Genomic DNA, 17,501 nt, shown 5'->3' on the forward strand with positions numbered 1-17,501 from the left:
TTCTTTCCCTTCATACTTGTGGGAAACTGTAACATAAGGATAACATTTTTCAAAACTCACAAATCTCCAATTTCCATATTCTCTGCTATGGCTATCAAAAGAATCTTGAAAAAAGTAGACCAAATACACACACACTTATACAACACACACACACACATTCATGCACAGAAACACAATTTAACACCATTAAGTCTCATTTAGCTAACTACGTTTTCACTTAATTTGCTGGGAAGACACCGGGCAATTTCAGACAGAGAGCGGACTAATCTAAGCTGAAGTTCCCCTTAAAGAACATCTGTATTGCACGGTAGTTTCATTCAAAATGCCACCCAATTAACACCGAATGCGAGTGTTTCCCTCCGTCAATACTTCGTTAACTCAATTCCCTTCAAAGTGAACTTCCTTCGCAGCAATATTGACACATTAGAAGTTATTATCAGTCTGCTTTTGTTGCATTATCTGGCACAAGACTTTTGAGGCCCACCACTCCCCTTACACACACAAAGTGTGTTGTAACTGCTAACTGGCTCCAAGCGGGAACAAGTCAGTGCACTTGACACCATCACACCGCAGCTCTTTATGGGCAATAGGATTCCTTACTAACAGCACACCCTTTTCATTAATTAAGCGGCACAAATATGTCTGCACACACGAAGTCTGTTTTCATTGATATTCTGCATAACCTCTTTCACTCCTCGGCTCAAGAATTCACCCTGGTTTTGACTTCCTTTCCCTCCTTGAATGCCTTTCACCTTGCGATTATTTATATACCTCGGCCTCTTTTAACTCATCTTGACTCTTCAGAATATTTTAATTTTTTATTTTTATAAATATAAAGTTGAGTTTATTATTAACTTACTTTAAAATGAATTGGATTAAATAAATCAAAAAGATAAAGTAACCTACCACTGGATTTCTTCTTTTTCTATCAAATGTACTTGCAGAAATGTTGCATCAGAAACTGGTGCTACAAAAACAAATATAAAAGGAGACAAGATGGTGGTTTCACCACTGTCAAGGGATGAAGATGTGCCTGGAAGCAGATGTTTCAAAGAGTTTCTCTTCATAACATCGTCTGATACACGCATCTTGGTCTCCCATGGCAGTAGCAGCAGTCACATGGGCACTGTCAAACAGAACTCTCCTGAAACATTTCTTTCCAATTCGAAGAGTTTTATACAGTGTTTTTCATCAATCTACACAGCCTCTCCCTGATGACTATAATTGCAAACTAGAGCTTGCTTTGACATCAGATGGCAGGACAGTAGTAGGCTACCATCCTTCTGTGGACATTCCATATGAACATGCAAAACCTGTTCCTCGGCCAGACCCTATACATAACAGTGAAGAAACACATGATCATGTGCCGAAAACTAGATTAGAAGTGAAAGATCAGCCCCTTGAGCAAGGACCTATGATAGAACAGCTTAGCAAAGTGTTCTTCACTATGAAGCACCGGTGGTATCCTCTCATGGGCAGTAGCACAGACGTTGTAAGAAAGTGAATCTTCCGAAAGACAGAAGATCTCGAGGTCTCATCAGGAATCAGAGAGAAATGTTATCTTTTGCCTCATTTGCCACTTGAGAAAAATATCTGATGTAGTCCCTACTAGGTTACAAACAAAGTAATTTAAAAAAATAAAAACAACCCCCCCAAACATAAAACATATATGCATTTTACATATGCTAACTTGTAACATACTTATATTTTATGTGCATATTTAAAAATGAAAATAAAAATCACCAGTAATTTTTATCACGATTCTCAATATGTCTGAGATAAAGGAAAAAAATCATAAAAGAGCAAATACCACACCCCATTTATGATTTTGCACTTAGAAGATTGTTCAGTACAAATATGTGAACATAGTTTGGGGTCATATTCTAAGTTAGGTGTCCAATTTGTTTTAATCTGTGACTAGTATATTTTATAAGTGACTCAACATTTCATTCTACTTTGCTCTGTCATTCAAATACATTATGGTACAGATTCAAATTCTCTTTAGTAGAAACGCTTTCTGAAAAAGTTATTAAATAAGAAGTCAATTTACTTGAAAGCCAGCAAAGTTATTTATTAAGCTTATATATCTTTTAAAGGAGGTTTAATTAATGAAAATTATGAGTTGGATAATAAAATATCAAAAGAATAGAAGATAGGCATTGTAATTTCTGCTTGATGTATTCTGGTAGCTTTTGATTTTTTTCTATACCTAGTTGTTTGACCATTTGGTGATGGATAACTGATGGAAGACGCTCCTGCCTGTATGACTAACTGGGATATATCATGAAATCAAACCTATACCGCTCCACTACTTAACTGTGTAGCCCAAAAAACATTTTTCACACAAACAAGATTTCAGAAACTGTGCTCATTTAGGAAGACAATCTTTCAAACTAGAAGAAGAGATGTTCGGTGTAGAAGCTGCCGGTGTAGGGTCACATTCTTCTTGATTAGCTGTAGAAGGATTAAGTATTGGTGCCTGTTTTAGAGAAGCAGCTCTGTCCATCATTCCTGTATTCAGAGATGGCCCATCTCCACTGAGCAATTTGGATCCACGGGAGGTGAACTGGTACTTCCAGGTTTTCTTCCTGTAATTTCTTGGGGAGAGAGAGCATTTCCGTTTTTCTTTTCCTCTTTCGACATTACAGATTCCAATGTTGAATATACACGAGGACTCTCATCGGCATGGTCCAAATACACTGTCATTTCCTCTCTCAGGCTGCTCTCTTTCACCTTGCAAAGTGTAAGATTTCCCCCTCTTCTCAGGCACCTGAATGAAATCTTCTCTTTTGTGTATTTTTGTCCCATCATAAAACCAAACTTCAAAATCAACACCAGGGGAATTCTCCATCACAATATATTTAGCACATTTCATAAAATAGGTGATTTGGAGAGATTTAGATCTTACAAGTTGAAGAAGTCTTGAAGCATATTGATATTTTCCCAGTACTTTCATGGCAAATTTTCAAAGCTGTATCTACTCAGTGTACCTATTCTAGCGGGGGGGGGGGGGGGGGGGGGAGTCTATCAACAAGAGGAATGCCCTTCCATCGTGTGGATAATAAATAGTGGTCATATTTCTATCGCTAGATAGAACTTCTTTCCAAGATTCTTGAGACATAACTCTTGGAGAAGCTCCGCGCATACCTTCTCTGACTCAAGAATGCTCACCCTATAGCCCTTGTGGTTTCTGTCTGATTGGTTTTAACCTGTGAGCAGTCAAAGGATAGGTGATGCTTTGTAGTATAGGTTTCCGATAACCCACTGTTGACTCCGTAATTCTAGTCTTGCTTTGTTTGGGAAGAGGGTCATAACCAAATACAGATTTTTGCTGAATTGTCTCAGGTATGCCATGACGTGCAGGCTGCACTGCATGGGATTTGCTGTGATGGCATGCGCACTGTCTGAAGCATCGGGGTTATTTTGGGCTCTTCTACCCTTCCAGTCACTTCTTGGTGAGTCCTTCTGGGAATCTGGACGGCCCTCCAAGTCTCTGTTCGGGGTAATGCCGTGGTGTTCAGTAGGTTCTCTTAAATGCCATTAAGTTGGAGATACCCAAACCACAGTTGCACCATTTCAGCCTGAGATGTCTGGCTGAAGTGGAAAGGGATCTATTTTCTTGGAACAAGATGATTGGAGAATTCTCGATTGTTGTCAGTTCTTTCAAATGATGCAGAATTATTGGATGTTTTTCCTTTAACGGAATGAAAGACATTGATATTACTACTTGTAGGTGAGTCTCTGACTTCTTTCTCATCTGCTCCTGATCTTAGATGCGGAAAGCATTCCTACTGAATGACGTCTGTCATTCCACTGTATGTGATCTTGCAGGAGATGGACTATCGGAAGGGCCAGATCTATCCAAGGAATGGGCTCTACGAAGGTATCAAGGCTGTGGCCTTTCTTCTGCATCTTGGATTCCTCCTCCTCTTCCGATATTCATAGTTTCTTGTTCTTGATTTCCCCACCGAGTATAAAAACGACTTTCATCTCTCAAAGAAGAAAAAACTCACTTGAATTCTTATTCTTTGGAAATACATTTTATTTGGGAGTGGGTGACCAATCAAAAGTCTTCTCCCATCAAATAAACGACAACATATGCTGGTACTGGAGCTGCAAAGGCAGTAGACATTGTAGCACGTCCACTATCAATCAAGTCTTCTACAGTTCCCAAAACCTTGCTTTTTGTTGAAGAATTTCAGGACACAGGAGAATGGTTTAATACTGAAGACAGACTTAAATGATTCTGCTATATTGGCTCTCTTGACAAATAAGGTGGGGCCTCATAATCTGCCAGCACTACTTTATTTATCCTGATCTTGACTGTATCCATGTCAAAAGGTGGTCCCCCAGTAAGTACTGTATAAAACATACAGCCCAAGGGCCGAACAGCAGAGTCAAGTCCATGTGCACTTCGAGTTGCACACTGTGGTGAAATGTAATTAAGAGTTCCACATAACGCAAAATGCCTTTCCTGTGGCATTTTCAATTGAGCTACCGAACCAAAATCCACCATCTTGATGTGTGTAGTACATGTAAGTAAGATGTCAGAAAGTGTCAGGTCCCGATGCAATATCCCATGAGAAGGACAATGCGACATTCCTGTGATGATCTGATGCTTGACGTGTCGAGTTTCATTTTCTGAGAAGGGATTCATTCTGTTCTTCAGATATCTGTCCATTTCTCCATTCGGGCACATTACCAATATACCAGGTACACACCATAGCTATCTTCAAAATAGTGATAAAGCTCCAAGATAGAGGGGCGCTTCAACTGGCAGTGCATTCTCACCTCACTTTGGCCTCTTGGTACCATGGCTTTCTTAGCTATCATTTTGATTTCAACATGGGAAGGAGGTTAAGGGAGGGGGGGCGGTGAAAGGAAGGAGCAAAGAGGAAGAAAGCCCAAAACAAAATGAAGATTATCCATGCTCCTTGCTGTCAACATTACTTGACTTCCATTTCATCAAAAGTCTGATGGTAGGGTTAGCTCTGAGGTCTAGAAGGGAAATAGCAGGAGAATTATCATCCTACTTTGACCTTTTAAGATAGAATCAAGGATGGATATGTTGTGGTATACAATTATGCTTCCCTAATTTCAGCGAGGCACTACACTTTAATGACTGAGGGCTGACCTGTGTCTTAAAGGACTTGATTTTTGGTATTTTGCCAAATCTCAATTAAGAAATGGTGTCAAATCTTTTAAATTCATAACCATTATGAAAAAGTGCTGCAGCAGGAATGTCAACAGAGAAAAAATGTTGTGAATAAAACAAACCCAACCAAAACAACATGATACACTACTAATAATATTCATAATATTAGGCTAGAATCACTACTCTATAAATAGGAAACTTTTGGTATATGGTAGATTTTTCCAAGTCACAAGATGTACTGCTGAAGCATAGTTAAATAGTCTTTAAAAATGTTAATAAGAAATATTGAGCATTTTAACTCAAATTATAAAATGCTTTATAAAAAAGGGATGGGACCATCCCTGTGATAAAGAGCAAATATTTTGTACTGGTGTATTATTTAAATAGATGACATTATTCTTTTAAAATTATACAAATTGCAATGGTATTCAGACATAAAAATCACTGGAAATTGCAGAGTTTGATTATGTAAAGAAATCAAGAACAGATGATAAAATGAATGTACTTACACTTGGCAGGACTAGCATAAAGGTTAATAAAATCAAACAACCTTGAGGGATGCAGGCAATGGCTAATATACTACATTGAAGTTCTGGGTTCATATTAACTGAAAACAACCTGATTCATTTTTGTTTGTTCCAATATTCAAACCAAAGGAAGCTCCTGGGAATTATTAGAGAGCAAAATTAAAACAACAGATGGACTTGCAGTTGCCTGCATCAGCATGTCTTTTCACAAAGACTCCTGACAATTTCAGAGATTCTAAGGTATTCTATTTAATTTCAAATAAAGAACCCCTTTTTTTTTTCTGAGTGTCAATCTCCGAGGGCCCCAAAGAGAATTATATGAAAACATCATGGAAGTCTTTTCCCTGGCCTTTTATAAGACACATTTTGTAAGCAATTTCTATCTCCCAAAGTATGAATCTTCGTTTTGGGTATTACATGAGAGCAATTATTTTTATGGCTGGTAATTTTGACAAGGATTTTAAAGGGAAAGAAACCAATTTTCTACTTTATTCCAAATAATTAAAGGATTTTATTCTTATTTTATGGATCACTGAGTCATTGCAACAGTGGCTGTGTTAGCACAAGGCTCTAACAGCGTCTACCCTGAGAACAGCAGTCTAGAGATAGGTGTTTTCTGTACTGTTATGGAAAATGCTTGTAGAAACAGGTATTTTGGATATTCACAGAATTAACCCTTTAAAATATTCATATATTTGGAGAGAAGACAACATCAAAAATAATGTAATGGGAGCCCCTACTGCGGGAAATTTCCAGTGTAAACAGGATAATTGTATTTATTGTAGCAAGCCTACGTAAAGTGGACTATGCTTATACAATAATTATCAAAATGAACCTCAAAATCTTCTGGTTCCAAAAATTGAAGAATGACCCTTTGCAGAACAATCTAGCTTTTTCAGACAACTAGTAACTAGAAAGGCTATATAAAAGTTTAATAACAGCAATATACACTTTGAAAGTTTCAGAGAGGGAAAGGGGACATAAGTGACAGAAAGCCCAGAAAGCAAGACTCCAGAAAGCACTCAGAGAATTGAGCTCTGCTTTCTTCATCCCAGTTCTCTCTGGGCCATTTGCTGATTCTCAAGACAAGAGTAAAAACCGGTGGGTAAAAAGAAAAGAAAGGTAGCTTGTAGAACTAAATAAACAAAAAGATCTAATATTCCAGTTGTCAGATCTTAACTTTAAAACTATTATTTCCTCCTACCCCATTAAACTATTACTAATAGACTCACAATGTAGATAGATGATGAGAAAATTATCAGAGATCTTGAAACTATAAAATGAACTAATGAATGAGAATGTAGAAATGTTGTGGGGAAGTTAGCCTATACCATTGAATAATATGTTTAGAAATTGTTACATGGCAACCTGATATACCATGTAAACCTTCACTCAAAACAAAATATAACATTTTAAAATCAATGAAATGAAAACTATGCCCTGAAAAATGCAATCACTTACATGAAGAACTGATAGATGGGTTAACAACAGATTAGACATAAGAGAAGAGAGAGATGATGAACTGGAAGATAAATCATGAGAAGATGTGAATTTCAATATGATGAGAACAAAAATAAGGAATGAAATATAAAGAACCAAGTGACAAATTTTGATAGGTATAATTGGAGTCAGCGAGGAAAATGAAAGAGAATAGGTTAGAAACACCTTTAAAAATAGTGTCTGGGGATTTTTTAATATTAATGAGAGTTTGAAGAATAATCCCTGTTGTTTTTTAACAACATGAATGAAAGTTTGAAGAAATACTGTTAACATTAATGAAAGTTTAAATAAATAATAGCTCAGATTCTTTTTATCATTAATGAAATTTAAAAATCCACAAAGCTTAGAAGTTAGATGGAATCCTATAAAGTAGGAAAACCTGATTTAAGTCAATGTAGTGTTGTTCCCTTTGAGGAGAATAATAAAAATAAAACAAACTAGATCAGAGGAAGGGATCTAGGCTGTGCTGTGCTCTCCTTTCTTGATCTAGGTGCATGAGCTGAATATAAAGGGGTCTCCAGCTCATGAAAATCCACTGTGTCACACTGAAGGGATGGGCATTTGTTTCTATGTATTCTACACTGAACTTTTAAGCAAAACAAAAGTGTAAATAATAAAATAGTCATAGAAATTACCAAGCAATATTTAAAAAAGAAAAACAAATCAAGAAAACCGCCCCTAACACAACATAGGTGGCATTTGGGAAACAAAGCCTAGCTACATGCTGCTTACAAGATACCTAACTTTTAGTAAACTAACACAGGAAGATTAGTTGTAAAAGGATGGGAAATGAAATTGTGCAACCACCTATCATAAAAAATCCTATACAGCTGCACTAATGTCATACTAAGTACACATCAAGGCAAAAGGAATCTACCAGGAAGATGTGAAAGTTGTTACCTTGCATTCAATAAAGAACCCCTGTATACTAAAAAAATGTTAACCTGGTATTTTTTTCAAGAGATATGTACAAAGGAAATTTACATATGTGCAAAGAAATTTACAAAATGTAAATTCGTGAAAAAGAGGTAAGATGTTCACAACCCCTATAGCTGGTAAAACAAGCCCCAAACAAAAAACAATAATAGACTCTAAAAGAGGTGAGCAACATAATTATGAATTCAATCTGAATTTCATTTATAGCATCTGCAAAATAGAGAACACTTATCATTTTTAAGTACTTCATGGAATACTTACCACTATAGACAAAATATATCAAGTCTCCATTTATATGAAACAAAAAGGTCAACAAGAACTCTACAGCAAAGATGAGATAAAGTGGGGCGGGGAACAGGGAAACTAGAGTACAGAAAAGTAAATATCCAGACACGATGAACGAGAATGTTGACACATTGTGAAAATGTAAGGAATTTCATTGAACAATCGGTCAAGAAATTGTCAAGGGGAACCTTTGGGCTGTTTAAACTTTCACTGAAAGTACACCAGAATGCTACTTTTATAAATGCACCAAGTCTCTTCAAATAAGGGACCCATTTTATGAATGGAGGTGATTAATTCTGTGCGCAAGAGAAGGAAACCACAGGATCAAGGTCATGTAAGTTTTTATTGGAACACATATCTGCAACCCACAGTCATGCCACTTCCTCATCTGAAATGAGCAAGCTGAATGACATGTTCTAATAAATGGTCTGAAAAAATATTGCCCAGACAAGAGACAACGACTATGAACATGAAGATAAAACTCTAGTGAGTGTCTCTCGGTTTTCCCAATTGACAGGGTGCAAATCCAATCTATATATGCTTTGAGAGAGGATTTCAATTAATATGTGACACTGCTAGCATCCGCTGACCACATGATCAGCAGGTCAAATTTACCATCGCTCCCCAGGACAAAGATGAGGCCATCTACTTGCATAGAGAGTTACAGCTTTGGGAACCCCCAGGGGCAGGTCTCCCCTCTCCTACAGGGTCACCATGAGTTGGTATCAACTCCACGGCTGTTGAGTTTGCTTTTTGAAAAGTTCTTAGTTTAGTATGTAATTATCTCCGATGCAGATTCTACTGGCCTTGTTCTAGGGACGAACTCCACTAGTAAATGACACGGGGAAGGAAAACAGCTCTAAATCTAAAAGTCCACGCTCCTATAATCAGGTCGAAAGCAACAGTAAGAAGGACCCCTAATGACATTTTTGCTGCTGTGTATATATTAGACACAATTGCTGCTTCTCTTGAATTTTTTTAAAAATAGAAACAGATGTGAAGCGGTACATACTTCTGACAAATATTCTATAGGCAGACTATTACCATCAGGCATAGCTAGTCATTGAATAAGACTCAACATTCAATGCAACTAATATATTACCACATCATACCAGCTACTGACTCATATTCACACACCCTGTGCCCCATAAGCATTGGATGGGTAAAGTCAAGATCAGTAGTATAAACCCATCAGTCACGTGGGACAAAGATGAAACTATCTGCTCTCATAAAGATTTATAGCCCCGGAAACTCGAGAGAGGGTCGTTTTGAGTTTCAATAGACTCTATTGCAGTGGGTTTGGTTTTGGGGAGTATGTGTCAGGCACCATGTTAAACAATTTACTTATGTTCTATTAAATCACCATGAGAAAATTTCAAAGTGGGTGTTAGTCCCCCACCCTTATTTTTCCCTGTTGTTTAATCTTTCTCATGGTTTAAGCTTATAAAATGGTTGCTTCATTTGTGTTGTTTTGCATCCATTTGTTAATATAATTAATTTCTCCTATTTGATGTTTGTGGTTGAGAATATGCACAGCAAATCACACATCCATTAAAGTTTCTACAGGGACATCGATTACAGTGATCACAGTGGTGCTGACGGCATCTCCAGCTTGGTGATCATTCTCACCCTCTTCTGATTTATTCCCTCCCATGAACATCACATCACTGTCGCTCTGGTTCCTATGTACGCTGTTGGGTTGCTTTGTCACCTTGATCTCACATTGATAGCCCTTGAAAGAGCTTGTTGTCAAGCAGACAGTTTATTTTTCCCTAGCTGAGTTAGACTATTTTTGGTTTTAAGAAGGTTTCAGGGGATATGCATGGCTTTAACGATTGTCTCAGAGCAATAATTTCTGGGGTTCATACAGCCTCTATGGGTCTGAAAAATGTGTCCTCCCTTTTTTAGTAGCTGGGAAGCCTAGGATTCTAAGAGCTTAAGTAATTTGCCCAAGGGGAGCAGGTGGGATGGGTTCATACCATGTCAATCTATCTTCAATGTCTTCTCTTAGTCTATTGCTACCCTTGATCTGATAGAGAAAAGTAATTATTCAGGGGACACTACTGTGAAACTGAGAACAATGAGGGATGCAGGAGAGCAGCAGCATACAAAACAGAACCAGGGTGTAGATAGGAACATCAAACAGAACCAGAGCAGAGATGGGTCTCAGAAAAACGAAACATTAATTAATGAAACCCAGCCTGCATTATTCATAGAACTAATCATTCTAGACTTTATAATATGAAGCAGTAGAAATGTGAAAAGTGTCACGCTGAAACATGGCTCATTTTTCATCCATCATGTTGAATTACCAATGCATCAGAATGAGAAGTCAAAAATAGATGCAAATAGATATTTGCATAAGCTTTTGTAATATAATGAAGTTACCATTTCAAATCAGTAGAGAACAGATGGATATCAGTAAATTGTGAAGGGACAATTGGCTAACCATCTGGAAAACAAAATAAAATTAGATCCATAGATCTGGGTAAATTTCAACCCCCAAATGCATATATTATACACAAATATAAAAATACAGAATGATATAATTTCTTGAGATAAAAGTTTGATAATTTGTTGTGAAGATAAAAGTATGCTTAGCATATGACCCAGATATTCTATTCCTATGACTCAAAAGAAATTAAAACACATGGCCATCTTAAAAAATATGTATTTTTATATTGGCTTTATTGATAATGGACCAAAACCAGAAACAACCAAAATGTCCTTCAACTGATTAATGGATAAACAAACAACAGCACAGCCATATGACAGAACAGTTCCACTCAACCATAAACAAGGAACAAACTCTTGCTCTCTGCTCTAATATGTATAAATCTTAAATGCATGATGCTACAGAGAATAGGCTCACCAGGCTACATTCTGTCTGACATGATGTGGTGGAAAAGATAAAAAGCATAGATATACAATACAGATACAACCTTGCAAAAGACTGTTGGGGGGAGAGCAGTTGGACAAAACTGGAGTTGAAGAAACTTTTTAGGGTGGTTGAACCACCCTACATCATGCTGGAGTAGTGATTATTCACATACACATTTGGAAAACTGCATAGGACTGCACACCCAAACAGGGTAAAGTTAACTGTATGTAAACTATGCCTAATAAATTTGATTTTAACAACTTAGCATGATCTATAAAACAATGAAACTGAAAGAAGAAAGTTTGGTAGTTTATATTTAGGACCTTGGAGTGAAAAAAATATTGTCTGATTCCACCACCCCCTTATAACCTAATACACAAAACAAGGCTTTTAAAAGCAGGTGCTGACTCACATCACTATCTAAAAATCAAATCCTTCTGTAAGGGATAAGCTCATGAAGATAGCAAAAGGCAAATGATATCTTTGAACGATGTTTACAACTACTGTCACAGCATAAAGGGCTATCTTCCCTAATGTTAGGGGCTCTGATTGCACAGTGGGGACACCAGGAGCTACTAATCTCAGGATTTGAGCTTGAACTTAACCAGCCACTCCAAGGAGAAGAGGCTGATTATTCCTGTAGAGACATAAAGTCTTATAAACCCAAAGGAACAGTTCTATTCTGTCCTGTAGGAACCAGAATTGTCACAATAGCAGTGAGTTTCCCCCTTGCTAATATAAAAGAAATGATAAAAATTGTAAATAAAAGCCCAAAAGACAAACTAGCAAATCCTGTATGCAGATAGTTCACAGAAAATGAATTAAAATGAACAAATTAAAAGATACGCAACCTCAGGCAAAACAAGGAAAATACAGATTAAAACTTCATTCTGAATGAAATGTTCACCTATTACACTGAAAAAACACACACACAAACAAACAAACAAAATCCAGTCTGTAATTAAAACTGTGGGCAACATGAACTCATGAATTTTTTTTCTTTTTTTAACATGTTATGAGGAGCTCATACAACTGTTATCCCAATCCATACACACATCAATTGTGTAAAGCGCATTTGTACATCATTCTCAAAACATTTTCTCTCCACTTAAACCCTCGACATTAGGTCCTCATTTTCCCCCTCCCTCCCCGCTCCCCCCTCCCACATGAGCCCTTGATAGTTTATAAATGGGTATTTTGTCATATCTTGCCCTGTCCGACGTCTCCCTTCACCCACTTTTCGGTTGTCTGTCCCCCAGGGAGGAGGTCACATATAGTTCCTTGTATCGGTTCCCTCTTTCCTACCCATTCTCCCTTTACCCTCCCTGTTTCGCTACTCACACCACTGGTCCTGTATAATTTTTATAAGAATACATTTGTGAAATAAAGTATTACAAGATTATTCATTGAGGCAATATACATAACAGCAATGACTGACATGTATTTGGCCCTAAAATATCATCGTCCTAATTCTCAGCTCTTGGCAGATACCAAACCCACCGCCATTGAGCCCATTCAGACTTACAGGGTTTTGAGGGCTGTAGGGCTTTAGGAGAGTAAATAGCTTCATGTTTCTCACACGCAGCAGCTGGTGGGTTTAAACCAACCACCTTGTGCTTAGGGGTCCAAGATTGCCCAATGGTCCCACCATGGCTTTTTGGTCAGATGGGATGGAGGCACTGGAATGATCATTTTAAAAACTGAGTAAGCAGAAGTGTAGAAAAGTTCATTAACTGGCCCTGGAATTCAAGTTAGTAAATGATCAGCTGGGTCAAAGCCCAGTAATTGGGAACCACAAAATACCTCGCCGTAAAAGACTAGTTTTCTTCTTTTTAAGGTACAATCACACAGAAGGGCATTACTATAAGGAAAAAATGTAGAGTGCTGCAGGCATCATGTTAAAACTTCAATTATTATATGCACACATGGAGAAAGACTGTCAAAGACTGAAAGACTTTCAATGACAAAGGAAAGGTATATAGCAATGTGGTTTCCTGGGTCAGCATTTGCATAAAAGAGAGAAATGAAGACGATATCTTAGATATGTATGAAGCATCTTTCAAGGCAACCTACTAAGTCGTTAAATGCAGGATAAGGTAGAGGGCAGGCCTGGATGAGCAAAGGCTGGCATCTGAGTTAGAATGACAGCAGGAGCGTTTTCCTTTTGTACATACCTGCCTACTGCTCTCAAGTTGATTCCAACCCATAATTCCATTGATCTGGCAGTTAACCATTCATGAGTAGCCTACAATATTGAGGTTGAACTAGATAATACGAATGTAATATTTACTGTAAGAGTAAATAAATAAAAGATAAGAAGCATTATGCAGAGAGCCATGGAGAGGAAGGGGAGGGGGTGTTTGCATCCTATAAGCAAGCAACATACCCTGGAGGCATAATAGGTTACTTGCTGGTCAGCAGTTCAAACCCACCCATCACTCCACAAGAGAACATTGAGGCCGTCTGCTTCCTTAAAGATTTGCAGACTTGGAAACTCACAGGGCTATCAAGTCCCATCAGATCTTCGGATTAGGCACTAACTCAATGGTAGAAGGTTTGTCTGGTTTTTTTGTGATAAGTAACAAAGGGTTACTTTCCAAAATATATGAAGAACTTCAATTCTGGAAGAAAGAGATTTCATCATACTACAGAAACTTAAAAAGCTTTTGGAGACAAAGAAACACGAAGTTGCTAAGATCGCTAGCTTGGGAATCAGGGAGAGACAAATCCAACCCAAAGGGCATACCCTTCTGGTGGCAAAAATAGAGCCTGACAGTTTCTAATGCTGCCTGAGAAGTAAGGAAACAGGAAAGCAGATATCCTACCAATAGGAATCTAAATAGATAAAGTCACTTGGGAGATAGATTAATTAAAAATATCCAATACGGCTCTGGATGCACTTTCACTACTGGGGACGTCTGTAGGAATACACTTTGAAAGTAAACAGGGAAACATTTTTAAGAAAGGATATAGTAGGATTGTTTGTAACAATGAAATATGCCAATGTTCATCACCATGGACTGTGGTATATATTACACATGGTCATTACATGTATCAAAATGCTTGCTGAGGCAAAAAATAGATTACAGCATGATATAGTCCATAATTTTTATAAATACAATTAGGTGCTGTGCATCAACCTCATATTTTTAAAACATATGTGGGTAAAGATATAAGGAGATGCCTGGGTCTACAAAATATGAAGTTAAATTTGGTGTATACCTTTGTTACGAAAGGAAAGGGGATTTTATTAAGGTACTCCCTAGAGAGGGTCTCTAATGGCTAAGAGACCAAGCTAGTACTGCTAATCTAAAGATCAGTGGTTCAAGTTCACCAGTCTCTCAGCAGGAGAAAGGGGTGGAAGTTTCTTTCCTAAAACCCTGTGTGACACTTCTGTCAGTATACTATCTGCTCACTGCCATTGAGTTGATGCTGACTCAGAACAACCTTCTATAATTGGGGTAGCATTGTTCCTGTGAGTTTACAAGATTGTAACTCTCTACAGGAGTAGAAAACTCAGCATCCACTCAATTGCCATGGGCTTGGTTGATTTGGACTTTCCAGGGACAGCTTCCCTATGCGGAACAAAAAGTCAGTACCACACAGGGGTTCTTCACTTGGAAACGCTCGGCACGCAGGAGATGACCAGGAGTTGAAATCAACTCAACGGCAACAGCACTAGCTAGTTACGTAGGGAGCTAGAGCTGGGATGGCAATATCACTTGGAGTTTGTGTGTAAATGCTATCCTTTGCCTAGTTTGCATGCACAAATACTGGCAAAAATAAGGCCAATGGACACAGAGTTTCTAATTAAGGGTAACAAAATAATTGAAAACAGATCGTGGTAATGGTTGTGCATCATGGTAGAGCATGCGGTTGAACAGTGCCTTAAAATGTGGGACTGGCCATGCTTATATTTGAAAGGACTTCAAAAAATTCATGGAAAACAGAAGTGACACAAAGGGGCTTCAGAAAGTTTGTGGAAAGTTATGTGATCGTCTCATTCTCTTTCCATGGACTTCTTGAACCCCTGTCTTACACGTATGCATGTCTGTGTGTCCATCTCACGGTCAAGAAAACAAAAATCTCCACAACTGGACCCAAAGACAGCATGATCCTAAACAGTGAAAAATTGAAGTTGTGAAAAATTGAAGTTGTCAAGGATTTCATTTAGCTTGGATCCATCACCAATGCTTATGTGAACAGCGGTGAAGAAATCAGTTCTCCAAGACCTCTTCACAGCGTTGAAGAGCGAGGACATCACTTTGAGAACTAAGATGTGCTGTGGCCCTTGGAATCGCCTCCTAGGCATCTGAAAGTTGGACCGTGAATAAGAGAGGCTGTTGAACAAGGCATTCACTTGAACATTATGATGCTGGTAAAGAATATTGAAAGTACCGTGGACTGCCAGAAGAACAAACACGTGCGTCTTGGAAGAATTACAGCCAGAATTCTCATTAGGAGAGAGGACGGTGAGCGGGCCTGTGTCTCGTGTACTTTGGGCACATTATCAAGAGAGATGAATCCTTGGGAAAGGACATAATAATAGATCAAGTGGGGAGGGTCAGGGAAAAAGAGGGAGACCCTCAACGAGCTGGACTGATTCAAACATTACAATTGTGAGGATGGTACAGAACCAAGCCCTGTTTTCCTTTTGCATACAGGGACCTTATGAGTTGTAACCAACTCCATGGCACCTAACAACAAGGGTGGCACCATATCTATATATGTATTATATATATTTAAAAGTCCATTAACCCAAACCAAAGTTTTCTTTGTTGGAGCAGGTCCAACTCATATTGACCCTTTATAGAGTTTCTGAGACTGAACATTTTAGGGTCGTAGAGAGCCTCATCTTTCTTTTGGCTAGTAGTTCAATCCTTACCCAACAGCAACACAGACATCCTAAAGGGCTTATGCAATAACAAGATGTGATGTTTTGCTTCAGATGCAAATGGAAATTACTATCACATTTATAGGAGCCTTGGTACTGATGTTAGTAAGTGCTGGAATGCAACTGCACAGATCCTTGGTTAAAACTCGCCAGCATCATCTAGGGAGAAAGAGGAGGCTAACTGCTCCTGTAGAGATTGACAACCTTGCCCATGTAAGGCCACTATGCGTTGGAACCTACACAAAGGCAAATGTTTTTGGTAAAACACCTACAGCATAGATTAATAAGACAATTATATTCATCAGTAAATAAAATAGTATTAGAATAGAGCCCACTATATTCTAAATGTGCTTAGTATACTAACGAACCAGTGCCAATATAATTACCATTTTTATTAATACTGTATTTATAATTGCTTTTACACATGGTTTATATTATAAAATGCATTAACAGATGGGTTTCTCAGCGAAGGAAGCATCTAAAATGTATGGATTATAACAAAATGTGTATAAGGACCTATGATTAAAGAGACAAAAATACAGTGCTAGAGTAACTATAGCTGACTTGAGCTCGGGGCTGCTGTCACAAGGCCTTCCTCTGAACAGGGACCCTCCTGGGGTGTGACTATGAGCTGAGTCTTGCGTCACATGGAAGGCAAATGCACCTGAGCACTTTTAGTAACCATATCACCGAAGCATAAGCACTTAGAACCTTTACGTAAGACTTTGACTCTAAAGCGAATAAAATGAAGATGAAGGGAAGGAAGAATGCAGACTAAAACCCCTCAAATAAACACTCAAACCCTTCATTCACAAGGTGACACAAATCTCATACCAATGTCACCAAAAGGTCCTATGACTTGATATTTATCTAGGGACTCATTGATATACTCTGTAAATAGTATAGGAATAATGAGCTGATGTCCCAACTGGAAATACACTCCAAGTTTAATTGGAAATAAGGTCGTAGAAACACTAGAAGAACAATCCCATAGCAGGAGCAGCAGCAATAAATGCGGCTCCCCCCTCCTCTCACCACCACAGTGTTGTTGTTAGATTCCCTGGAGTTGGTTCCGACTCATAGTAAGTGAGGACAGGACTACAGAAGTAGGACACAGTGGGGCTGATGTCGGACAGAAGGACACGTTGGCTAGCCCTGCATCCTCCTCACAGTCATTACTCTGTTTGAGCCCGTTGTTGCAGCCATGGTGCTAATCCATCTCGCTGAGCGCCTTCTTCTTTTTCACTGACCCTCGACTTTACCAAGCATGAAAGTACTGTAATAGAGGCATAGATCAGATTTGTACAGAAGCATAAAGAAGAA

The 17,501-nt window shown here is 38.3% G+C and overlaps 1 protein-coding gene and 1 pseudogene across 1 annotated transcript; one reads left to right on the top strand and one right to left on the bottom strand.

The window, feature by feature from the left end:
- The first annotated feature begins 1,099 nt into the window (after positions 1 to 1,099).
- On the top strand, positions 1,100 to 1,504 carry LOC101660866 (39S ribosomal protein L42, mitochondrial-like). Its single transcript, XM_013004794.1, has one exon. The coding sequence runs from the start codon at positions 1,100 to 1,102 to the stop codon at positions 1,502 to 1,504; it is 405 nt and encodes a 134-aa protein (XP_012860248.1).
- Positions 1,505 to 2,105: 601 nt separating this feature from the next.
- Positions 2,106 to 4,815, bottom strand: LOC101661177 (annotated as a pseudogene).
- Between the last annotated feature and the right edge of the window lie 12,686 nt (positions 4,816 to 17,501).

This window comes from Echinops telfairi, unplaced genomic scaffold (genome assembly GCF_000313985.2).
Source record: "Echinops telfairi isolate 266 unplaced genomic scaffold, ASM31398v2 ScPeMD7_7400;HRSCAF=8409, whole genome shotgun sequence".
Taxonomy (NCBI): Eukaryota; Metazoa; Chordata; class Mammalia; order Afrosoricida; family Tenrecidae; genus Echinops; species Echinops telfairi.